At 43.4% G+C, this 27,181-nt stretch overlaps 2 protein-coding genes across 2 annotated transcripts; one reads left to right on the top strand and one right to left on the bottom strand.

The window, feature by feature from the left end:
* Nucleotides 1-5,499: 5,499 nt before the first annotated feature.
* On the bottom strand, nucleotides 5,500-15,327 carry LOC118786820 (elongation of very long chain fatty acids protein 6-like). Its single transcript, XM_036542158.1, has 4 exons — nucleotides 14,858-15,327; nucleotides 11,109-11,240; nucleotides 6,615-6,766; nucleotides 5,500-5,927 (listed from the first exon to the last, which is right to left on the bottom strand). The coding sequence occupies exons 1-4, from the start codon at nucleotides 14,950-14,952 to the stop codon at nucleotides 5,500-5,502; spliced, it is 807 nt and encodes a 268-aa protein (XP_036398051.1). The 5' UTR covers nucleotides 14,953-15,327.
* Nucleotides 15,328-17,138: 1,811 nt separating this feature from the next.
* Nucleotides 17,139-25,401, top strand: LOC118774997 (tripartite motif-containing protein 35-like). Its single transcript, XM_036524663.1, has 6 exons — nucleotides 17,139-17,665; nucleotides 21,494-21,589; nucleotides 22,209-22,439; nucleotides 23,132-23,154; nucleotides 23,240-23,358; nucleotides 24,194-25,401. The coding sequence occupies exons 1-6, from the start codon at nucleotides 17,285-17,287 to the stop codon at nucleotides 24,742-24,744; spliced, it is 1,401 nt and encodes a 466-aa protein (XP_036380556.1). The 5' UTR covers nucleotides 17,139-17,284; the 3' UTR covers nucleotides 24,745-25,401.
* Nucleotides 25,402-27,181: the final 1,780 nt, after the last annotated feature.

Raw genomic sequence — 27,181 nt, 5'->3', positions numbered from 1 at the left:
GGGGTTTAAAATGGGCGTGGAAGGAGACCCGAATGGAGTTGTCCAAAGAAGTGCCTGTAGGAGGTGCACCAGGTTGGGTGAGGCAGGATGATGATAATTGGGGGGTGGAGCTGAAATGTAGACACAAGGGTTACCAAGCACAGATTCACATTCAGATTCATGTGTTCATTAGACAGGGACTACACATTCTTTGCACTACCACACAACAGTTGCTATTCACTTAGGGCAGATTCTTCTTCTTCTTCTTAGTAGTAGTACTATGTACATATTTATTTTTACAATTATTATCTACCAAACGTAAATCTCTGGTGACAATGGAATACTGTCCAGATCCATCCATCCCCATCCATATGACTTAATTACAGTAACTGTATCTAGGGATTCATGAGTGCCATAATGATTGCTTTGTCACTGTCCATTGGGAAAAATCATTTTGTATCATAAAGCCGGGGAAAATCGATTTGGTTCTTTGGGGATCATTTAAAGCCATAATTATAGGGGGGCTGTGTTATTTCATACGCAGCTGAGATCAGGAAAACAAGCTCAGAGAACCAGGAGAACCTGAGACGTTATTGATAATTCTGGAGCAACGCTCTAGACAGACTTCCTGTCCTGGTGCGCTTAATGAAATATTAAAACGGAAATACAAGAACAGAGCGATTCCCCAGAGTCAGGTGTGTAGGCCACTGGCTGGAACCAGGCTGAACACAAAGACAAACTTCATAAATTACTGGCTAGAAGGATGAGTCAGGATGCAAGCACATTCTGCAGTTACAAATGAATGATGCATGAATGTAAAGTATCAGTCAAAACTTTGGACACACCTACTCACAGAAAGGTTTTTCTTCATTTCACAATTTTCCACATTTTAGAACAATAGTAAAGACATCAGAATTACAAAATAACACAAATTAAATTATACAGAGTCCAAAAAGTGCTAAACAAATAAAAACTATCTTATATTTTAGATTAATCAAAGTAGCCATAATTTTTAAAAAAAAGTTTTTGGAAAGAAATCCATATATAGGAATCAACTTCACTATTTATATTTACGTAAGAAACAAATTTTGAGCATGTAAGCACGATCAGAATGTCTTTGAATGCACTTCCTATTATCTTAATCAGGTGTGTCCAGACCTTTGACTGGTACTGTATGAGTGTATGATTAATTGAGGATTAGTGGGCTGATGCCTGCATTGGTCATGCCAATAATAAATTTATATCTTTAAGTACAGTAATGACAAGAAAATAAGGACTGCTGTTGAAGCTTAAATGGGATCAGAGACTAACAATTCACACAAAATAAATTATATGTTTGGTAGTGTGTGTACTTGGCTTCTCTTAGTTTCCGGGGTGTCTAGTCAGGCTAGCAAAAGTTAACTTGTGGAAGGGCTTGAATAGTGTAAATAGCTTGAATAGATGACATTCAGTGGTCTGGGAGTGCTGTTAGTCTGGTCTAACACTTTTGCTCATTCACCTTGAATGGATACACTTCTATTCTTTTGCGCTGGCAGTCACTCTGGATATGAGTGTCTGCTAAATGAATGTAATGTAATGTAATGTATGTTACTGTGCGTTGTTAGTCTTTTAATCAGCAACCTGTGTGGCATCCCAGTTTCCCACTTCTGCTATTTCTGTTTCTGCAAATGAGAATTTTTTCAGGATGTAAAAGCTCTTCTGCACTACCAGAGGAAATGACTTGCCATTAGAACGTGTCACAGTACTGGACAACTTTTAAGCCATTTGCAAATGCAATTTGCGACAAGACGAGGTGGACCATTGCATTTTTGGCTTATTCTGGGGACAGATAGCCTTAGACACGTTACTAAACCATGGAATGATTTCAAATGAGCTCACATCATTAGTTACTGAAAAAGGAAGAGCTTTTCAACATGCGTACCTATTGTAGCAATTGTTAAACATTGTACAAGATGTTGTACTTAGACTTACAGCTATTACCTTGACACTTGTCTTTAACCCCCCCAAAATAAATATGCATGCACGCGTGCGCACACACACACACACACACACACACACACACACAAACCTTTGACTGGAGCAGGTCAACCCGAGAAACTGCAGGAAGGAAGATCACCCAAACAAATGTGTTGATTATCGTAACAGTTTTTTATTAAAACATTTAAAACATGAAAGCCCTTCAACACTGAATTTCCTTTTCTTTATTTCTTTATTTTATTTTTTTGCATTCAGAACCGTGACACACTACACAGCGGATGAAGACGGGCACAGCGGCTTCGTGTGCCTCTAATCTAAATTGGCGAAGATTACACACAAACATGTGGGACAGTGCTCTCAGCTCCCCGAGAGTAACAAACAAACGCTTAGCATCATTTGGCACATGAATGTCTCAGTAGTTGTGTGTATATTCCCTGCACATTATAATTATTGTTAAATATTATTTTTTATGACTATAGAGATATTCTGCGAGATAAATGCAAAACATTAGCTGTCGGGTAGCAGGTGGACAAGGTGAAAGTCACATCTCCATCATCATCATCATCATCATCTTCGTCATTAGGATCAATAACGGAGACTAAGGTAGCATCCGAGGTTTGTGCTACAGTTGTTTACTTTTTTAAATGATTCATGCTTGTACTCATTACTGCTTTATCTGGAATATGGCTGTTTGAGACTCACTCACATATCAATATAACCCTGTGCTCCTACAATGCAGCTCTCTCAACATGCACACACTCACACACACACAGGGGTCATTCAGTGACTGCCACTAGCGGAGCGAGGCTAATGTTTGCACTCAAGCACTACCTCAACGTAAAGGATAAGTGATGACGGACAAGCCGTCGAAGGTCACAAGTAATTAGGTGTACCTACTGAAATACTACATTTGCTACCTCACTTAACTCACTACTTTATTTGGTTATACCTACATTATAAGACCCACCCCTTCTCCTCTGTGCTGGAAACAGTGTTGTTTACATAGACTGTGCACATTATGGACAGATAAACCAGAATATAAACATCACACTGTGACACCGTATGAGCAGTACATGTGACTGCATTTTTCAGAGGCTTCACTGCTTTCACTGAGACTAAAGTGTTTCTCTGTGCTGTGCCATTGAATCTGCAGCCTTGAACTGAGGTTACATGTACATGATTGGAAATCCAATATTTTTACACATGGCAAAACAGTTGTCGTCGACTTCCATAAATACCACTGTATCCCTTATATGCAAATTTATTTGACAATACATGTCATTTTCAAATGCACTGCAGTATGTATATTCATATATGAATGGAGCAACAACTATTTTCAGATATCAACCATTCTGGTTTTACATTTTCCTGTATTGCCAACAGACTTCATTCTATGCGACCTTCTTGGCCAGAATACATCACAACAAGAGTGACATCACAATGAAAGGACAGACTGTACTGAAAGAATGACATCACAATGAGAGTGACATCACAATGAGATTGACATCAAAATGACAGGACATAGTGTTCATTTACACTGAGGTACAGCAGCAACAACTACCTCAGATACGTCCCTCTCACACAAGCTTTGTTCAACCCTTCACCATTTTTACAGATATCCCTTTTTAAATATTCCTAATATTCTTTTTTTTTAAAGAAATATTACCTTGTGGAATATTTCATAAACAAAGCCCTTTATTGTACATCCTCATGACTACCATAACATAACCTCCACATTTAGGTGACCCTCTAGACTAGTACCCTAATGCACTGTGACAGAAAAAAAGGCTCCTTAAAAACACACTACATACACATTATATACTTCAAATAAAACAAAAAAATACAGTGCATGATTTGGCGTAAAAAAAAACAAACAAAGCAGTCAGATAAAATCTGTTCATAATGAATACAAGGACTAACAGAGGCCACGGTTAAGTTCTGCCGATTCCAGGAGCTGCCATGCGCACATTTCTTTAAGAAAATAAATAAATTCTTACGAATCTGTTATGTACAGTAATGCACTGAGCAAGAGGCTCTTCCCTTCGTTCCTAAAGGCCCGCAGCAGGTGTGGCAGGCCCGAGAGTGACGGGGAAGCTGCAGTAACACAGGGCCCCCCATGATCAAACACAAAGGGCGGTTTCTTTTCAGGGTTTTCTGGGACATGGGGGTCTACGGGACCCCCCTAGCTTGGATGGAGCACGCTTGAACCTGGGACGGACACATTATGTGTGACGTGTTTGCTGCCATCTGTTTCGGCACCATGCAGTAAATTCAGTACGAACTGCGCATTGGAATGTTGCATTGTGGGTAACATTCCCATGAGCCACGGAGGCCACATACTTCTACTATGAGCCAATGGAATCCATCCCATTGTATACTGAGTACAGTGTACAGGAGATTATGGTCAGTATTGATGATTTAGGATGGATTCATTATTTAGGACTGGTGATGACCTCACCATTTTGCACAATATCTGTACTTTTTTGTATTTTACAGTTCACTTACTTTGAGGATGCCCTTCTCCTTACAGAGATTATCTCAGATCAACACATGGGTTAACAATGGCACTGCTGGATATTTAAGTAACCGGTTCATTGGTCCAACACCAGAAATTTGATCCTACAACCTTCTGGTTCCCTAAGCACTATGGCACATTTATGTCTGAAACAGACTGGAGCCACGTGGCGGACAGATTAAGATTGCGATCCATTATCTAATTACCAGAGTCGTGGTTAATCCTCTCTGCACAATTTTCTGGTATCATGTCAGTACTAGTGTGGAAATAACAGCTGAAATGTGGGTTTAAATAAATATCCTTCATGCAGTGCAGTGCACCTTGGGAAATGTTGTCCCACAGTGTCACCGCAACTGATACAATGACATATAATACCACTTCATGTTACAAGAGCTATTTCTACATTGTGCACAAGAACTGATACTTCTAATGGTTCTGCTTTGATACAGAAAAATCAGCTTGAAGTAAAATCCATGACTTTTTGTTTTGACTGAACCAGCTAATCTGATCCACACTATTCAAGCTCCTCTGTCATGCGATTAGTCTTCGGTAAACTGTCCTTCGCTCTGACTGAGCCCCGACAGAGAGGTCTGAGAAATGAGATTAACGAAAAAGAGATGCCAGACGAGACGGTTCACACGACTTAATTGCTTACAGACTCGTCATCCTTCCTTTCCCCCTGCAGACCACAGGGGTCAGAGGATGGGGGGTGCCTCTGAAGTTTCACATGCCACCCATTCACTGGTCCCTTGGTCTATTTGTTTTTCTTTGTTATATTTTGTTTTGTTTTTTGGTTTATCTTTAAAGGAAACACGTGTATACATGGACACTAGGAGATTCTGCAAAAGAAAAAAAGAAAAAAAACACCTGGATAGGGATGCAGGTGACCTGGAGACCAGCCAATGGGAAAGCTGTTGTGTGCTCCCCCCAATGACCCAACCTTCACCCCCCCCCCCCCAAAAGCCCCACACCCTTCCCCCTCCCACCTCCACCCATCCCCCCCCACCCATCCCCACAGCGACCAGGGCCTAGTCCGCCTTGGAGGCCTTGCCACCAGAGCCCTTGAGGTAGGAGCTGTAGAAGAAGGAGGAGAAGAGCAGCAGGTAGCTGAGGTACATGAGTGAGCCCCAGACGATGTTGTCCAGGTGGGAGGGGCAGCGCCCCTCCTGCATCCATAGGTAGACCAGGCTGCTGACAGCCAGCCCCATGACCATCTGCGCGATCTGGGTGACGGTGACCAGCATGGCGAAGCGGCGGGGCACCCGCACTCCGGCCGCCCGCGCTGCGTAGTAGCTGTACATCAGCGAGTGCACCAGGTAGTTCATGGTCATGAACCAGCCGCCACCGGCCACCTGGTCCTTGTAGGAGTACCAGGAGTAGAGCAGTACCGTGGCGTGGTGGTACCAGTGCAGGAAGATCAGACGCTGTTTCCGCAGCACGATGAACACTGTGTCCCCTGGAAGGAGGGGGGTTGTGGGGGGAGGGTGGGGACAGTGCCGTCAGGACACACTCACTCTAAAGAAACACACACACAAAAACATACACACTGACCTATACCTACACACAGGAACACAAACACATACCTACACCCACCATCACACACACTAAACAAATACACAGGCACACACACTAGAAATATACACACATACACAATCACATACTAAAGAAACACACAGACACACATACACTCACACACACGCACACACAAAAGAAACACAGACACATACACACATGCACATAAGACACACACTGATGTGCTTACACATACACTGAGGAGACACACACACACACACACTACGGGGGACATGCTGTACAGACACACATGCATGTACACAGTACCTCTCTCTCTCTCTCAGCTGCCTCAGTACCCTGCACCCCCCCTCCCCCCATGCAGAGCTGTGACATCACCACCTCACAGCTGCACTACTGCGAGAGGGCACAGCCATGAAACCCGGCCGATCGTATCAAAGCCTTCTGGGAAATTAAAGAACAAAAACGCAGTGGCCTTTTCTCAAGGTCGATCTCCCCTCCCGTCATCATCATTTCCTGTCTCTCTCGTGCAGTCTGGCTCAGAGGACCAATCACAACTCACTCCACTGCCCAACCCCTCCATCCCCTCTTTTTTCTGCCTGGCACCTCTTACCTAGCTCAGGGGCTTTGCTCAGGACAAAAGCGTACGCCCAGAACTTGCTGACAGGGGCCCTGTAGAAGCTCTGGTCACAGACTGACTGCTTGAAGCCGCTGGTGTAGAGGACGTGGAGCATGTAGGACCCGGTCCGCACAGCGCCGATGATACTGAGGGAGAGAGGGGGGAAACCCATATATTCACTCCGTAAAACACGCCTCCTCTGAGCATTACATTTCATAACTGTGTACTTATATATTATTCATCTCTGCCTCCTTGCTGCTGCCAGGAGACAGCCGGTCTGGGCACCACTCCGTGGGCCTAACGATCGACACCAAACCGGGCCATCTCACGTTCCCCACAGTTCCCCTATGAAGGTGTCCACGGACAGTACAAAAATCCACACACATTTACTGCCACCTGGTCATTTAAGTCACACTTTGTCTCTACCATTGTACGTCATTCTGAGAAAATCAGAGCATTTTTTCATACTGAGAAAATCTGAGGATTTTTCAGTAAACGATCACTTTGCAGTAAGTGATCATTTAAATGGACACAAGCTGGAGTTTCACAGAGCCCCGGAAGGGGGAGAAATAGGTGTTGATTATAGTGAATATTCAATTTTCAGACCATAGAAAAATTGAAAATGAAATTATTTGAAATGTGGGTCTCTGGGGAGGTCTCGTCCAGTTCAGTTAATGTTGGAGGTGTTGTTTTGGGGACATTCATGGGCATTGTCCCCCCTGCCATCATCGGTGGCACGTTTTTCGGCCACGGATGCCGCGCTGGGGCCAGGATTATGGATTATTACATTACAGAGCTCAGCACTCAGCCTGCTCCCACAGTCCCTGCTCCATGTAGGCCGGCGGCTCCAGCCCACTGCATATTTCCAACGAAAAAATCCCAGGCATTTAGCTGGACAGGAGGCCTTTATGAGGCATCAGACAGGCATTTGATAGGATGTCTTCAGCTCTCCTTTGCTCCTTTGAATACATTTTCTGAAAAAGACATGGATGTTTACGGTGGCAGCAGCATGGCATAGTGGTAAGGAGCAGGGCTTTTAAACGAGAGATTGAGGGTTCAGTTCCTCACTGGGGCACAGCTGTTGTGCCTTTGGGCAAGGTACTTAACCCACAACTGCCTCAGGATATATCCAGCTGTATAAATGGATAAAACTGCAACCTCTGTAAGTCACTCTGGATAAGAGTGTCTGCTGAATGACAAAAATGTAATGTTATGGCTATGGTACTTTGCTAGAGGGGTGTTCGGAAGTTACAACAATGTGAGTAATTCAGTCATTCAGAAAAAAAGCATACAAATTTAAAAGTCAGACCTATAAAAAGTCCCAAGCACCGGTGGCCCCTGAGCGGGTAACCAGTTGGCCGTTTCCTTGGGGGGCTGGTGACAGGCCTGTTGGAGCGGTCTTTCGTTGTTTCTTTTGCTGTAGCTGTTTGTGTACTCTGACTCATCCGTTACCTCAGATAAATGTGAGGCTTCCAGTTGCCAGAGGCTTTTAACGTGGAGTCAAAATGTAGATGACAGAGCGATTAGACCAAGCAAACCGAAAGACGCAGATTGCATCTTCGTGGCAGGGAGATGAGTAAACACTGTCTGGCCGCACACACAGATCTAGGATCAGATAAGACCCCTAATCCTAGCTTTCAGCCTAGAGGCTGAAACTGATCCAGGGTGCATGCTTGGGGGCCGGACGGTCCTCTGGGCTACACACGGGCACACCCCCGACTGTAGCTGTGATGGGACAGCCTGCGCTTAGGTCAAAAAAAAAAAAACACACCAGCGCATCGCCTAATAGGCAACCCAGCTCCCTGTCACCATCTCCGGTCAGGGAGTTATTTCTAGAACCGAAACCAACACACAAAACATTTACATTTAGTTGCTTTGCAGACACTTATCCAGAGTGACTCACATTGCAATTTCAAGGTTACAATTTCATTCATGCCATCCATTTATACAGCTGGATATTTACTGAGGCAATTATGGGCTAAGCACCTTGCCCAAGGGTACGGCAGCAGTGCCCCAGCAGTGAGTTGAACCGGCAACCTTTTGGTTGGCCCACACAAAGATCCAAACCTGCTAGGATCTGACATAATTAACACCTTCTGTGGTGCCTGTGTGACTGCCCCCCAGCCAGCTCGTAAAGTGGCATTCCGTACGGGTCTCCATGTCAGCGGTTTGCCTCTTAACCACTGTTCTCTCCCAGGGCTTTTTCAGAGTATTTTTCCATAAGGGGGAAAAAAGATAAATGGTCACTCTGTACGCGGCCCCTGCTATCTGGAGTGCACGATGACTCATAAACGCTACCTGGCACCTTCTCTGACTCACCTGCCTGCCGGAGTTTTATTTACTCTGTTCCCACTGTGTGCTCTCCTGACGAAGGGGCCGGCGCACCCTAACCCCGCGGCGAGCAGTGGGTTAGTCACTGCCTGCTTGTGTGTGGTGGCACGCAGGAAAGGGGTGCTGTCTAGAGACAAGCACGCATTGGGAGGGTGCCAATTTCAGATGAGGGGCCACGCCCCGAGCCACACCCATGAAGATCAGCAGGCTAAAGCTCAGTTCTACCTGTGTAACCGAAGGTTTGCTGGTTCAAATCCCTACTCGGGCACTGCTGCTTTACCCTTGGGCAAGATACTTAACCCAGAATTGCCTCGGTAAATATCCAGCTGTAAAAATGTATAACATGTAAAAACTGTAACCTGTGTAATTCAATTTGGATGAGAGCATTTGCTCTCATTACATGTAATGTAATATTACAGTGGATATCACACTAAAATTACCATAAAATATTCCTTCCCCCCTCAAGCCAGCCAAACCACAGCTGTACTTCCTCCAGTCCAATTATGATTTGTTTTTTCATTATTAATTGTGACCAAACGTGCTTTGAAAGACGGCTTGGTAAAACCACAGTCCAAAGACCGACACGCCAGCTCACTGGCACCCCATGGTGCCCCTGAGCTCACACTGTTTTGACCTCTGGAACGTGGATATTATTTTTGTGTAGATTACAGGCAGCCTCTGTGCAGTTCAGTGGCACACTTTTCGGTGCATGCTGGGACGGCCGCGCCAGCGGGCGGTCCCTGCCATGGTGCAGATGGGGATTAGGATTATGGGATGGGCGCTGGCTGCAGGTCCAGCGTGCTACCCGCTGCCATGAGGTTTCCCCCGGGCACCGCTCCCCCCCACCACACACACACACCCTCGCTGTTTCAGTCATTATTAATGGGAAATCATGTTACTTTTGTGGCACGCACAGGACTTGCAACAATAAGCTTCTCATTCCAGATCTGAGCTGGGGAGCGTAGAACAGAGCATGCTTGTAACCCAGGCATACAGTATGGTGGTAACAGTTTAACACACACACACACAAAATGCTACGGGTTTTCAAGTTTTGTTCTTTTCCCAGTAAATCCCTCTGTTCTCAGGGGCTGCACAACAGTAACCATAACAATAAAGGGAAACATCATGTGGAAATCTGGTCTGATTATTAACACAGGCGTTCGGATTACGGGTATATGGACAGATTTTTCTTACAAGACACTAGTGACCTGCTGTTGAACTACGCTTGGTTCAAGGCAACATACATGCAGCGGGCAACACACGCATGAGTGGAAATGAAAATAAATTCTAATCTGATAACTGACCAAAAGGACAAAACCCCAGTCTTTCCCTACACGTACATGCATAATGCGTTGCTAGGGAAACCAATCCTGTAAAAGGTCATGTTGATGGTTTTGTCTTCAAGGGTTACCTTGGAGACCCTATCATACACAAACAGATATGGATGCTTATGGATACAAACTCTATACATGGCAGAGCAGTCCTGCTGATACAATAAATAATCTGATATTTACAAAATGAATCACAAAAAGTGTCCATCTGATCAACAGTGCAACATTTGATCATCATTCAGTATTAAGAAAGAAAACAAGACTTTTTGAATTATGCTGGCAAACTTATACAAAATCAAGACATTTCTATTCTTGACAACCGAAACAATAAAATGTGAGAAACACACAAATCTATAAAATTTTAAAGGGTAACACTTTTAAGAAATCATTGCTAAACCACATTTTACAATTAGTGTATAACCCAACATTTTGGTGGCAGCTGAAATGAGAGGCCCAGTCTAGGTGTGAGACCCCTGGCTGGTCACGGTCTTGATGAGCGATGGTCTCAGACAGCTGTGGTCTCGGTTAGCAACAACCGCGGCCATCTCTGAAATGAGTTAACTGTGGTCCTGGGCACAGTCTTGGTCACTTGTGTTCTTTGGTCAACAGTGGTCACGGTCATTTGCAACCTCAGTCTGCTGCAGTCATGGTCATGCTCAGTCTTGGTCATTTGTGTTCTCAGGTCAACAGTGGTTGTGGTTATTTGTGGCCTCGGTCTGCTATGGTCTTGATCACAGTCTGATGCACAGTCAGCAGCGGTCACGGTCTTTTGCAGCTAGCCGTCAGCTGTGGCCAGCGGTCAGCCGCGGTCTGGCGGTTCACGCACCTGAAGATGGCCAGGCTGAGCGACCACAGCGCCAGCGGCCTGCGCAGCTCCAGCTTCTGCCTCTCCCGCATGAAGTGCTGGCCCCCGAAGACGAGCGCCACGTACAGCCCGCAGAACACGAACGACTTGCTCCTGCATCAGAGAGACACGGCGCACACATCAGCACAGAGACACAGTGTGAGAGTGCATGACGCTCCCTGTCACAGAGCGCTTTCACAGAGGCAGATGCTCATTGTCACAGACATCATTACAGTGGCAGGTGCTCACTGTCACAGATATTACAGAGCCACCATACATCATTTTGCACACACTCTTATCCAGAGTGACTTACAATAGTGCAGAGAAAAAAAACTCACTGTCAGAGACATCAGAGGCAAATACTATCACTGAAACCATTACTCATTGCATAGGCAGATACTCACTGTCACAGAAACCACTACAGCAGCAAATAATCACTGTTACAGGTGCTATTAAAGCGACTGATGCTTCCTGTCAGACACTATTACAGAGACAGATTTTTTTTGTCACAGACACCATTACTGAGGCAGATTCTGTCTGTCACAGCAATGGTAACAGACAGAATGAAAAACTCACTGTCACACATCATGAAAGACTCCAGACAGAGATGCTCTGACACAGAAATGATAAAAGAATACACACTATCATAATATGCACTATACTACCATATAATAATGATAGTAGTGGTAGAAGTAGCAGTATTTATAATGATAATACCAAGTAGCAGAATTTATACTGATAATACCAGTAACAACAGCAGCAAACAATACTACTACTACTACTACTAATAATAATAATAGTTATCATTGTGATATTATATATATATTGCGATCAGAAGGGCTCACAAGCCCACCTCTCCTGCATATATCCCTCTAAGAATACCCAGACCCCCATTAAAACAAAGCGCGTGATCTATCAGCACATCATCTATTCACTAACGCAGCTTGTATTTCACACATCACTCATTTATATACAGTAGCTGGCAGTTTGTACTACAGCAGTCCAAGTTCAAAACGGCACCACACCAAATCTAAAGCCTTTAATAACATCATGATCGGGTAAGGCTGGGGAGTGCCTCATGGGCAGACTGTGCAAACCGCAAACGTGCCACTCCTGAATTGAGGCAAGCATCAGAACACCCCTCCCCACCCCCCACCACGCAAAGTGTTTAAAATACCTGTGATTATTGGGGTACCCAAAGTTCCCATTCTATACACACAGGGCCCAAGGGAGGGCTGCTACTGGGACTGAGTGATGATGGAGGTTATTATATATTAAATGCATTTTCAATACATTCTTGGGCTGAATAGCGTATTTGTCAGTATTATAACACAATATATATATATATATATATAACACATTTCATTTTGTATGGGGAGATAAGAGAGACAGGGGGAGAGATAGGGAGATGGAAAGAGTCTGAAGGAGCAGCGGTGTAATGATGCGGGGTGGGGGTGGGGGAGGGGGTGTTGGTGAAAGACCCCAAAAACAGGAGGTCCAATGTCTGCCCTCCTGACAAAGATTGCTGTGGAATGGAAATTTGTCCCGTTTACAGCATATGCACACAAGCGCCACTGTTTTTGCGGCAGCCTGAGTGCAGCGCCAGATGTAGTGCGATGTAGTGGATCTCCTCACCCCTGCCCCACGCCTGCCCAACATCAGCAGAGGACCGCACACGTTCTGCTGATGCTCACTTACCTCAGCTATTCAGAGCTGATGGAACCAGAAAAGAGAGAGAGGGAGGGAGAGAGGGAGTGAGGGAGGGAGGAGATGGGGTGGGGGAGGGAGGGAGGGAGGGATGAAATTCAAAAGAAAACTGTGCACTTTCAGCTACATTTCTTCACTAATCAGCGAAACAAATGCTGAAACAGCCCCAGCCCATTAATCAAAGAAGCCGGGGGGAGGCCGAGTGTCAAACGCAAGCGAAGTAACCCTGTTTTGCCTGCATTTTTCGTCTGACTGGAGGGTTTTCAACCTGCCACCTGGTCCCTGATTGCACGTTTCCCCAGGCAAAATTTAAAACACCAGCCAAGTGGACCATACACATACAGACGTGCAAGTCAATCTGGATAAAGGGGCATCTTGCTAGTCTTTGCGTCTTGCAAATGGTGCAATATAGGGGGAAGCTGCTTTTGTGGTTATGATTACATACTTATGCAATGCAGATCTCAGGTGTGAGCTGATAATTCCACAAATTGCTAAAATAATCTGTAGCAATGATAACCCTGGCCCTCCAAAGGACAGCTCCTGTTTTCAGCAAAAATCCACTGTTCCTCTGGTGAGGAGACATGACCTTGCTGACCATGCCAGCCTATTTTATCTCACCTGAGAGCAGTGTCCAGCATGCATGACCATGCATTCAGCAGCACAAACTACCTCCTCCCAGAAAAGTAGTGCTGAGCTGACACCGAAAACCAACACCATAAAGATCCTTAAAACAATATCTGTAGTGTGCTGTGTGTGCTGGAGTCCTGTATGGGTCACTTATGTTGTACACTTGGATGCAGTACATAACCTCAGCTGAAAAAAAATCAAGGAATCCTGATTTAACTTAGTGGGTAGGGTTCTCTTTGTAAAGTTCAGAGGATAAGGTCATCTGATAGGAAAATTAATTATTACCTATAATGTTATAGTAACAAAAAAGGCTACGCAGATCTGGAACGCAATTCCCAGAATTCTATAAAGATCTTCGGCGCATTTACAGGAATGAACGCGCCACATTACTCTCCAGCCACAACCAATCGATGAAGCGTTGTCATTGCCTAGGGCCTAGGCAATGATGAGGAGATAAGATACGGTATGCTGATGACGAAAAACATATTTTATGTCGCACATTACACGCACAACTCCTACACGTACCCACATTTTCACACACCTTCCTCGACTGAAATCATTCTTGAATGATAATCATGGATATCATAGTATCCACAAACTGAAAAGCTACTCGTACACGTCAATAATTTTAAGATGAATTATTTTCAGAGCCGTCTACCTTTCCTTTTTGATGGAATGCATTAAAATGTTCCCAAAGTCCACCTTAACTGCAACCAGTGAAGATCACTTTGACGGCTCTACCTCAAACTTTATTTCTTATAAAAGCTCATAAACGCAAATTAAACGTCGCTCAAATTCAGCTAAAATAACGCAGAAGCGAAAATCGAAGCAACTGCCGGTGAATAAATATGCAGATACAAAATACTGTTGGGTACAGACTTGTACACTGTGTGACATCTGGTTTGATATCACGGCAACAACGAACCATCCTAACTTGTGGAGGTAGAGGTCACCGCGATCACGGACAACTTAGGGAACATCGCCTGAGACCATTTCGAAAGGTTGGAAGAAGTTTAACGGTGTGCAATTGTTAAAAATCATACTGCAATTCTCAAGGACATTTGACGACAGACGAAACCCCAACCAGATAAAACAGTAAGGTGAAAAACAATTACCGATTACATTTTCTTTAATAACGAACTGAATCAGGTGTAGCATCAGATGGATTGAAAATGTTCTATGTAGTCCTACCTTAGCTATACCGTAGCGAGATGAAACAAATTATCTTTCTAGCTGCCAGAACGCGAACATCTGTATCACCAAAAAGCCGCTGACCAGGACATTGTGAAGCAAAGTGATGGACCAACCCACCTTGTGGGCGATGGTTGTGGGCAATCTGCTCTTCTGTAAAGCTTTTTTTTAAATTAATGATTGTTGTTCGTTTTTCGTGTACTCACCAGTTCTCTTGCATCCATTCGATAGCGACGCTCTCGTCAAAGCGTCGTTCGAAATCATATTCTGCAAGGGTTAGAGGGTGCTCCGTCTCGTTCATTTTAACCGCACCGCGCCGACAATCAATTCTCTTCCGCGATTTTCTCGCAAGGCGGGTAGCAAAACGTCAGCTAGCAGGCTAGTGCTGTCTAATCAGTCTGCACAAACAGATCAATTTGCATCTAAGATCTAACTTACTTACTTAGCAACACATACACTAGAATACAGTATAATACAGTAGAAATTGTGGCTCGTGGTATCTGTTAATTGTGACTATAAAACCAGAAACAATATATTTCAAGCGAATTGTCTGTGTTGGTCGAACGTGATATTAGGCTGCAGATGCAATTGTACTTCCCGGCTGTGGTGCACGCTCGCAGGGCACGACAACCGCCGGAGTCGGTACCAGATATAGCGCATCCCAGTCTCTCTTGCACGGATGAAGAACGAGGGAAAAAGTGATGAAACGCCTTTGGGAGGAGCTTACGCTGGGCGGGCGTAACCCCCATGCATATAACGGGATAGGTTTAGACTAGTCACATGGGTATTGATAGACCAATTGCTGTAGGGTTCGTGTTGTGCGCGAGGCGAAAGGCAATTAGCTCTAATGTATTTTGCTAGTGTAACCTGCCCGGAATACAGAGGACGGTTAGTCTAACCTGGCATAATAGCACACGGAGCCGCCATTTGGGCTCTAACAAATCACACTAAGTGAGCCAAAAGGGGAAAGGGAAATTATGGGCTCATTTATGTCATCACAGCTGAGCATTGACATTTGAAGTTGGCTTTCGCATGTGAAAAACACAATTAAGTTGCGATAAGATACCAGATAGGTATTTACTAAAAAACATAGAATCACGCATGCATATAACACAGTAAAATATAATATGTTGAATTATATTTTACTCATTGAATTTAAAGTTCAGATTTGTGTACATGCTGATGGGCTTGATGTCATATTGCCTAGTGCCCTCTCTGAAAATCTGAAAGCAATTTTCTTCATCAGCACGAAAAAAACAAAACAAAACTGACAAGTAGTTCTTCATAGTCCCAACTACTGCAGTATTTACATTTATTTTTAATGTATTCAAGCAAGGGGGACAACTGGAAGCGGTTCCACCTTGGGGAATCAGGGTGGGTTGGTAATACAAGGTGTTCCATAGCCAATCAGGTCCAGGAGGATGATTAGGTGTCCAGGTGATGACAGCCTTTAGGGGGTTTCTCACCAGGGCGGGGTTACCGCTCTTACACTTTTGATAAGTGCCATGGGATCTCTAATGACCAAAGTGAGTCAGGACCGATTGATCTGACCTCTTATCTGGTGGATAGCACCTTCATCAGCAGAGCACCCAACCCCCCCCCCACCACTACCTGCACCACCACTATCAGCAGCAATTTGGTTTCCCCTGGAAGTCTCCCACTACCCAAGCACATCCCTAAGTTAAGAGTTAACCATCTGACAAATAAACATTGAATCTGCAGTGGGTGTAGTGTTAAAGGGCAGGGCTTGTACCTGAAAGGTTGCTCCTTCCATTCCCAAATGGATAACAGTGTCTGCTAAATGACAATAATACAACTGATTATGGGATGGAAGTGTAGCACAGTGGCAAGGAGCAGGGCTTGTAACCCAAAGGCTGCTGGTTCAATTCCCCAATGGGACTCTGCTGTTGTACCATTTGGCAAGATACTTAAGCCACAACTGCCTTAGTAAATGTCCTGCTGTGTTAATGGATAGCATGTTGAAAAACTGTAACCTATGAAAGTTGCTCTGGATAAGAGCATCTTCTAAACAACAATGATGTAATGTAATCATAAATGTAACAACCTGAGAGGTTACAGGTTGAAATAACTTACCTGCAATTTTTCATTATAAACAAGCACATTCTTTGCAAAACACTTAAAAAATAATAAAGATTATAGGAAAAAAATAAAAGTAGGCATAGAGAAGTATGCAAGCATGTAACAGCCTGCCCAGACAGAGGAATGCTTTAGATTTTTAACCAGATCTCCAGCGCTCTTTGTTGAACAACAATTAAAACATTTCTGTGTTTGTCTCTCCTAAAGGAATACATTTATTACATTGTCTTGTTCACTGAAAGCTTCCACAGAGTTTCCACAGTTTTATGGATCGGAGGATGCCATACATAGCTCTCGCAGAAGAATGATCTCAAAAACATGAGTTTTATTTCATTTTTAAAAGGTTGAGGTTTGCATCTGCATGTTTGGTTTTACAGTTTGGCACAGATTGTCTGCTCAGTTGACAAACACATCCCCCCAGGTGTGTTTTGGCTGAACTCGAGATGAGAGTGAAAGTAAAACTAAACATGTGTGACTCGTGTGACTAATTCCTGAACTATGTACTAAGAGAGACCGGGCGTAGCTTCGTCTGTAAAATGGCAGCTAAAGCTTTGTTTCTGGAAGAGGAGCTCTGCTGTTCTGTGTGCTGTGATATCTTCAAGGATCCTGTAGTCCTGGGGTGCAGCCACAGTTTCTGTAACATCTGTCTGCAGCGGTGCTGGGAGGAGAAGTCGTCTCGGGAGTGTCCCATCTGCAGGAGGAAGTCTCTATCCAAGCCCACGGTCAGCCTGGTTCTGAAAAACATTGTGGAGTCCTACTTAAAACAGAAGGCTGAAGTTCGTTGCTGCATTCATGGAGAGAGGCTTCTGCTCTTCTGTGAGGACGATGAGGAGCCTCTCTGCGTTGTGTGTCAGACTTCCAAAACACACAGAAACCACAAGCTCTGTCCTGTGGAAGAGGCTGCTCTGGATGTGAAGGTATTCTGCTTCATATAGTAGGCCTATATTAGTGTTTAAATAGTATGTGTCATTTTCAGCAATATTTAGTATACATAATAAAATCTGTATAATATTTGTGTTTATTGATGTCAGCCCAGCCCAACCAGTCAGAATGGTAGTTTTGCTTCTCCCTGAAAGCTCAATGTATGAATTCATTTTTTCAAGTGTTTACACTTTTAGGTCATTACATTACATTATTTTCATTTAGCAGATGCTTTTATCCAAAACAACTTATAACTCATGATTAAGATGGCGGCGCATGCACATCGCGAGGTTGTGTCTTACCAGATTTCGCAAAATAGTGTTAATTTATCTGGTTGTTTCCTGCGTATTCGCCCGATTCAGCTATGCGAACTTCACATACAGCAAACAGACACTTTTGGACATTAACTATCGGTGCACCAGCATAGTTTTGGACTATCCATTCAACTTCGACGAATTACCAGCGGAGTTAGAAAGGACACCGCGGACCTGCGGACAACTCACACCGACCGGAAGTGTCCGGCGCGGGGGTCGAGACCGTCAACGAACACGGGGGAAGCGTGGAGGTCTGCGGGCTAAGCTAAGGCTAAATCCACAAAGGCCAGCGCTACCTAGCATCTTCCTCGCCAATGTACGGTCTCTGGCAAACAAGCTGGACGAACTGAGGACTTGGAGCCTCACACAGAGAAGGCTTATGGACTGCAGCTTCATGTTTTTTACGGAAACATGGCTAAACAATGATGTCCCAAACAACGTGGTGGAACTGGAGGGGCGCACGGTCTTCAGAGCTGACAGAGCTACAGCAGCGACAGGTAAAAGCAGGGGAGGTGGTTTATGCATCTATGTGAATAAATCATGGGGCACCGACTCTACCATTGCTGACACTTAGTGCTCTGCTGATCTGGAACACCTGATTATTAAGTGCAGACCCTTTTATCTACCACGAGAGTTTACATGCATCATTGCCGCAGTTTATGCACCACCTGATGCAAATGCTAAAGTAGGCATGGAAGACCTCAGTGCTGCTATTAGCAAGCTGAAGACATTGCCTCCAGACGGGGCCTTTATTGTTACTGGGGACTTCAATCATTGCAATCTAGGCACCGTGCTTCCAAGATTTTACCAAAATGTGCCATGCACCACAAGAGGACATAAACCCTTGGATCACGTCTATACAAATGTGGCTGACGCCTACAAAGACGCTCCCCTCCCCGACTCGGGACAGTCTGATCATCTTTCATTGTTTCTGTTTCCCAAGTACAGCCCAGTCATTAAATGCGTGAAACCCTCTGTGAGGACCATCAGGATCTGGTTGGAGGGTGCTGACTCTGCTCTTCAGCACCAATTCCAGCACACAGAGTGGAGTGTGTTGCTGCCCGTGCCACCACAGACTCTCAGATTAACATTATCCCAACTCTGTCCTGGATCACATCAACAGGTATGTGGACGGAGTGACAACACAAAAACAAATTAAAGCTTCCTACTCAAAGCCAGGGATGCAGCCTTCAGGTCTGGAAAGCAGGAGGCTTACAGCTCAGCCAGGGCCAACCTGAGGAGGGGAATCTCCCAGGCAACACATATACAAACAGAGGATCGAAGAGCACTTCAACTCCCCGGACCCCTGCATGTGGCAAGGCATACAGATCATCACAGACTTCAAACCACCTAGTACTGTGCCCCCATCCAGCTCTGCGTCCCTTCCTGATGAGCTCTTCTACGCTTGCTTTGACCGGGGAAACAAGGAGGTCACCCACAAACTGGATCTCCCACCTGGTGAACTCTCTCTCTCACTTTCCACCTCTGATGTTTGCTCCACCCTGAGCAGGGTGAATGCATGGAAGGCAGCTGGCCTGGACGGAATACCTGGCCGTGTGCTCAGAGTCTGTGCAGGGCAGCTGGCCGGGGTCTTCACCGACATTTTCAATCTGTCCCTGGCCCAGGCAGTTGTCCCCACAAGCTTCAAGACCGCCACCATCATGCCAGTGCCGAAGCACTCCACTGCTACGGCCCTGAATGACTTCCGCCCAGGTGCGCTCACCCCCATCATTGCAACGTGCTTTGAGAGACTGGTTCTATCACATCTGAAATCCTGTCTGCCCACTGCCCTGGACCCCCATCAGTTTGCCTACCGCACTTCAGGCAGGCATCCTCCGCTCCCGCACCAGCAGGCTCAGGAAGAGCTTCTTCCCTGAGGCTGTGACCCTGCTGAACTCCACACCACAGCGCTAAGCATTATTGCACTCATTACTGCACTGTCTCAGTACTTTTTATATTTGCACTGCTCATTCTAGCACAGGCTGAACTTCCCAAGTTGTTCAGATTACTGTTATTAAGATTGTACATACAACCAGCTCTACATATCTTGTCTATACTGTACATACAACTCTTATATATACACTGCCCTTTCCAACTCTGTCCACTTCACTTCTATGTATAACATTTAATATATAATAATCTGTATGTTGCTCTCCACTGTCAATAACACTGTACATACTGTAAGATATAGCATCACTTATGCTGCAGTACTTACTTTACCTGTATTTATCTGTAAATAATACTATTCTTTTGCACTTATGGTTAGATGCATTTCATTGGCTTTGTACCTGTACTCTCCACAATGACAATAAAGTTGAATCTAATCTAATCTAATTATTTTCATTTAGCAGATGCTTTTATCCAAAACAACTCATAATTGTATCTGTTTTTACAGTTGGATATTTAAGTACCTTGCCTAAGGGTATAACAGAAGTATACCCTAGCGGGGAATCAGACCAGTGACCTTTTGGTTTATGAGCCCTTTCCCTTACCACAATGCCACACTGCTGCTTGGTCTGCATGTGATTTCTTTGTTGCACTTCCCTATACAAGGTCCACCATTAAAAACTGAAAGAAGTAATTATGGAATAAATCACTCTGCTTTTGAAATATGGTGCTGGTTGTTGTAGCACTATGTGACATTCCTTGTACTGTTGTTCATATGGCCTTATTATACCCACTTAAGTATATTGCATTGTAAGTCATTCTAGATAAGAGCATCGGATAAATAAATGTAAAATTTGTATGTAAACATTCAGCCTTTTTCTGTCAGTTTTTGTTTGGGCTTCAGTGGTTAAATTTGTGAAGTACTGAAAAAAGATCCATCCAAAATTGAATTTTTTGAATTGAGTTTGATTTCCTCCCTTTTATACAAACCCATTTTGGAATTGCCAATGCAATTCTGTAATACACTTGCACCCAGGCAACGGTAGTTTTCCCACTACAAATCACACAATGTACTACAGTGGGGTGGGTGCATATTGGAGGATGGGCATTATGCCTCTGATGTGCTGGGCCAGCCTATGCATCCCTATTTCCTGTGGAACAAAGCCAATATTTTCCCACCGTTGTGGTATCTGGATTGTTCTCGGCACATGACACAGGAGTTTTCTAACCGGGATCGTATGGCTCAGCTTGACCTCAAATTAAACACTTTGCTGACTTGGCCACTTGGGACCCATGGAATATTTTCTTTTGATACAACACAATGTGTTGGTGTCGTGGTTGTGTTAGGTATCTAAGAACAAACACTCATCTTTTCTAATATATTATCCTGTTCCATAGTCAGATTTTTTAAAAAAGAGATCCAGGTTAAGTTTGTTGATCAAGGCCACTATAGCAGTGTATTGTAAGCGAATCTGCTCAGCTCTGCTGGTTTCAAACTATTTCACACATAGACTCAGTTGTAGCTCACATCACAAAATTGTTTTCCCTCCTGTGCAGGCTGTTAGTGGACTGTATTATCAGTGTGTTTCTGTCACAAAGTGTGAGTTTGTTAATCCCTTCCAGAAGGAACTCAAGGCTGCCCTGAATCCTCTCAAAGAAAAGCTGGAGAGATTTGCCAGAGTTAAAAAAGAGTATGAGAAAACAGCAGAACACATCAAGGTGAGTGAATCAGTCAAACCCAAATCTTGAACTTGAACACTTTCTGTATTAAAAATATACGGTGTTCTTATTTCAGTCTATAGGTTAAAAACAGGTGTGCACATCAAAGGAATGTCACAAAGCATATTCATAAAATGTCCATACTCAAAATATTTCATCAGTCTTCATTAGTAAACTGCTGTTGTTCTGTTGGTAACCTCTATAAGTCTAACTGTGATACATCAGTATTGGTCTGCATCTTAATTAGACAGTAATTACCAGTGCTTTTATTTCTGTGATGTTATTTATGAGTTTCAGTCAAGAACACTTTAGGGGAAGTAAATTAAATAAAATTACAACACAAACATAAAAAAAACATTTCATTCAAAAAATGTAATCCACTGTGGTGGTGAAACTTTTGTCTCTGCAGATTTAATTACAATAAAAGAAAATCTTTCACAAAAATCTAGCAGCACTGGGAAATTTCTGTTCACCCTAACATTTAGTAATTTCATATACTGAGGATTAGGCATTCCATCTTAAAGGCCTTTTTGTAATTTTGACTTGCTATCTGTTCAATTGCTTGATGTTGTATTTTTGAAATTGCAGAGTCAGTTAGATGTTGTGCTTTGAATTGTAGAGTCAGGCCCAGCACACAGAGAGGCAGGTAAAGGCAGAGTTTGAGAAGCTGCACCGGTTCCTGCGAGATGAAGAGGAGGCCAGACTAGCTGCACTGAGGGAGGAGGTGGAGCAGAAAAATCAGACAATGAGAGAGAAGATTGATAAGATCACGAGAGACTTCTCCACCCTCTCAGACAAAGTCACAGCCATAGAGAAGGCTATTGCAAGTGAAGATGTCTCCCTCTTAAAGGTAGGAACTAGATTTTCCTGGAGTGCTCTGGGTTCATACCAGCTGATTCCAGTCATGTTGATGTGTAAAAGTTGTGTATAAGAAAAACAAACAGCTAGTAAAACATATCTCTTCCCACAATGCATCATAATTCCAGCAGCCATAACGCATTCTAACTTCCTTCTGCCTGATGACTGAGCCTGTCCAGTGCATGTTTGGGAGACCTCACTGAAAAATCAGGCTGCTGCTAGTACTGGTGGGCCAGTAGGGGGCAGTCTTTTCACGGGACCAAGCAGAATTCTGCTTACTCTGTGCATGGGGACACTACCCTGTAGGAAGTCATATTTTGAATGAATCTTGTAATGCAAAATGGCTGCTGTGTATTGCCCAGGTAGGTGCACCTTGGCTGAGGTGACTTAGAGGCATCACATTAAAGAGCTTTGAGATCTATGACAAACAGACATGCTTATTATTATTATTATTATTATGTGAATTATTATTATTATTATAATTATGTGCATATCATTCCTGGTCTGCTCCTGCAACACCTCATAGTAGCATCCTTTTACTCATAATAATCTTTTCAAACATGATCTGTTGATTGATTCTATTATAACTGGCATCGGCACAAAATTAATTCCTTCTATAAATGATATAACTCTGTTTTATACTTATCTATCCTTACTTAACTCTGTTTTCTGTTTTTTTTTCAGACCTGCAAGAATGTCAAGCGAAGGTATGTAGACTCTCATGTTCCCCCTCTTACCTGTTTGAGTCGATTCAAACCCCAGAGCGTGAGTGACTCCTGCTTGTCATCACAGAGCCCAGTGCACACTGCAGGATCCAGTGCCACTTTCAATTACACTAATTGATGTGGCCAAACACCTGGGCAATCTGAGGTTCAGAGTCTGGGAGAAGATGGTGGAGATGGTGCAGTACAGTGAGTACTGGGGGAGATGGGCCGCAAAGACAGTCATAATTTGTAAACTTTTATTGAAAGCAGCCTTGTAGTTCATATCTTTGTTTCAGAAAAGCTTGTCATTTGTTAACGGAGCCAACCTGGTTGTGTGATGTCATTGACCAGGACTCCCTCGCAAAAGTGAGTTTATATCTCAATGGGACTCTTCTTGGTAAAATAAAGGATGAATAAATCAAAGAAAAATGCAAACTTGTCATCTATAATTAATGATATATAAACATTGGAATGTATAATTATTTTTTTGGAATCAAGATAAATGTAAACATTGGAATATGAAAAGAAAAAAAACTGGATAGTAAGCATTTGAAAATGCTAAAAAGGATCTGCCATGCAGCGCTGACTGGCCAAAAAATGGCTGACATTAATCCCATGGTGTGGAAGCCAATTCATCACTTGAAATGGCACATCTGAATGTTTTATTCGTCAACGTAACACATTTAAAATCAATAATGATTTCTGATGGTGACTGATGTATCATAGTGTACTTGGCTTCTGTTGCCTGGTCAGGTTGCACAAGTTAACTTGTGGTAGGGCTTGTATAGTGTTATGCTCATACTCACTGGCCTGGGAGTGTCGTTAGCTTGGTCTGATGTTGTTGCTTATTTAACTTGAATGGATACACTTCTGTTATATTGTGCTGGAAGCTGGTCTGGATAAGAGTGTCTTCTAAATGCATGTATTGCAATGGAATGGAGTGGAGTGAAAACAATCTATATGCATACTTTCATTTTTTGGTTAAGAAAAATATCCACCTGGATTTGCATTATTTCAAACATTTTCCCTCTGGATTCTACAGGCCCTGTGATTCTGGACCCCAACACTACAGCCCCTTGGCTCTCTCTGTCCGATGATCTTACCAGTGTGAGAAATACCGGAGTCATTCAGCAGGTTCCTGACAACCCAGAGAGGTTTAATCCCTGCGTGGATGTGCTGGGCTCTGAGGGATATACCTCGGGGAAACACAGCTGGGAGGTGGCTGTGGGGAACAAGCCTGAGTGGACGATTGGAGTGGTGAGGGAGTCCGTGAACCGGAAGGGAGAGATTACATGTGACTCACTGAGAGGATTCTGGGTTCTTACTCTGCGGAACGGTGACGTATATGGAGCAGAGGGAGTGACACCACTCATGATGAAGAGGAAACCGCTGCGGATCAGAGTGGAGCTGGACTATGACGGCGGACAAGTGTCCTTCATCGACCCCACCGACATGTCAAACATCTATACTTACAATGTCAAGTTCAATGAGAGAATCCTCCCATATTTCTCTCCGTCTATAAACATTAATGGCAGTAACCCTGGAGCCCTGTGCATCTGCCCAGTTAGGCCATCTATAACTGTGTCTTGCTAAACGAAGATGCCTAGTTTTGTTGTGGTGGTGTCAGCAGCAGTAATGCCATCTTAGCCAAGGTTTTATGTGATCCCAATAAAGGTGTGTACAGCAGGTATGGGAATTCTGACACAAATATCAGACAGTTAACAAAAATGACATTCAATTAGATCCCATCAATAAACAAATAAAGCAGATCATGCTACATGTGTTCTAATCGGCCGGAGAGGGAAAAGACTGACCCCTCTGTATCTGTGAGCAATTATCAGACCACTCTTACTGTCCTGAGCCCTCCGCTTGGCAACCTTGGGATACCTGGCCGTCCCTCTCCTGCCGAGTCACTCACCCTCGTCACGTCACCCATGTGCTCTGATCCCCATGTGGTAGAGCGAGACTCCCACAGTGGTTGGGACAGTAGTCTGAGTCTTGCTTTTCTGTGCAGTTATAGTGTCGGAAGGACCGGAAGTTATTTACATTTTTGCACTTAGGTTGCTGGTATTTTCTAGATTGTTGAGGTACTTGTCTCTTAATTGTACAGCTGTGGTTATGACAATGCTGCGTTGTTCATTGCCACTTTTGTTAAGATGTGTTACTGACGTTTTCTTGAATCTGTTTTGTTCTTGATCATGTGGCCTTGATATACCAATAAGAGCAGCTGCCACTTGAGTAAATATAAATATTAGTGCTGTCAGAGTTAATGTGTTAATTTTTGCGATTAATTTGAAATATTTAACGCGGTAAAAAAAATTTACACAATTAACGCAGCTGCATTTTGTTTACTTCCTGTGGTGGCTGACCTATGACCTGTGATGACGTGTGCCGCCAAACCAAACCATCCTGGCTAAAGATGGATAAGGACAAGGATGGAGTTTTAGGCGGAAGGTTTCACTTTAAAAAGCTTTCAACTAATAAATACAGGCACCACTTGCAGCTTTACTTCGGTCAAAATTGTATGAAGTTACACCATTTTCATGAGTAGGTATATTGTACAGTTGTTCAATATTGTACAATTTCCATGAACAAGTCTCACAAAAATATTTTTGTGTATTTTATAGTACATTTCAAATAAAATGTCATGCACACAACAAACACATTGGGGCCATGGGTCATCTAAAGCCAGGTTCCTCACACTTAGTTGGAAAGATTTCTCAAACCATGTATCATTACTGGGGAAGGATGCTATTAAACAATAGTATTTGAATTTAAATATACTTCCTTTGTATTGATTCTACATTAATTCCGTGATTTTTTATTTTAATAAATCCATTATTACAAGCTTCAGTCTTAAGAAAAAAAGCGATTAATCATGATTAATCACAGCAAATTGTGCGATTAATTAGTTAATTTTTTTAATCGATCAACAGCCCTTATAAATATACATGAGTGTATATGAGTAAATATAAATATAGAAACTGCAGGGGCTGTGGCAAGTGTTGAGGTAATTTGCCCCCTTTTAAATGCTTTTTATACACTAATCACAGTTATTGTCATATTAATCATGATTACTGTTATATTAACCACAGTTATTGACATATTAACTGGAGTTATTGATACATCAGCCATTTACTCTATCTCTACTATGCATGTGGAGGTCTGGAAGTGTATAAGGGAACCAGACAATCCAGTATGTTAGCCTTAAACAAACTATGTATATATATATCCTGTTATACTTTGTATGCATGTGAGCAGAAACAAAAAAAGGGGTCAGAAGTGTACAGGAGACTGTGGGAAGGTATGCAGCTGTGAGATACAGTATCTCGAAGTAGAACCAAGAAGGAGTAGAGAAGAGAACAATTCTACATGTGTGCCATAAGTTACAAAGTAAGGCCTGTTGTTGGGGAGGAAAATGGGAATTAGACACTGTCCGGACAGTGCCCAGAAGATGGACCTTGAGTGTAAGATAAAAAGAATTGGACTCTGTTGTTAGGGGGGGGGGGGGGGGGCAGATTAGTGCCTTGTGTTTTTTTGAGATACTCTCCCTGATGCTGCTGGGTGAGACTGTCTCCTGTAGATCTGCAATAAAATTTTTTGGCCTCTGTCATAATTGTGTTCTGTCTGCCTAATTTTGAACCCACTGTGATTTATTAACTGGCATTGATTTTATATTTTAAATATTAAAATTTAAAAATTTAAAAATTTTTAAAATTAAATTTTCTCCTACACAAGACAGAGCAACACCAAGAAATGTTCCAGAATGTGTTGCACTTTACAGAACCGTCCCTTATGGCTCTCAAGAGAGTTTGGAATGGTAACCATAGAACTCTGTATGCGTGGAACCCTCTGATTCCATCAAGAAGAACTGTGAATGGACAGCATTTGTCTGTAAATCATACACCATAAGTCATACAAAAATTCAAAACTCAGAAAACCTTTGAAGACCTGCAAATCATATGATCAATTTCCGTTACAGAGGGATGCCATCCCAGTGAAGGTGCTTGTTACAGTGATGTCATGTCAG

The sequence above is a fragment of the Megalops cyprinoides genome, chromosome 1 (assembly GCF_013368585.1).
Source record: "Megalops cyprinoides isolate fMegCyp1 chromosome 1, fMegCyp1.pri, whole genome shotgun sequence".
Classification (NCBI taxonomy): domain Eukaryota; kingdom Metazoa; phylum Chordata; class Actinopteri; order Elopiformes; family Megalopidae; genus Megalops; species Megalops cyprinoides.
This window is presented reverse-complemented; position numbering and strand designations above follow the sequence as displayed.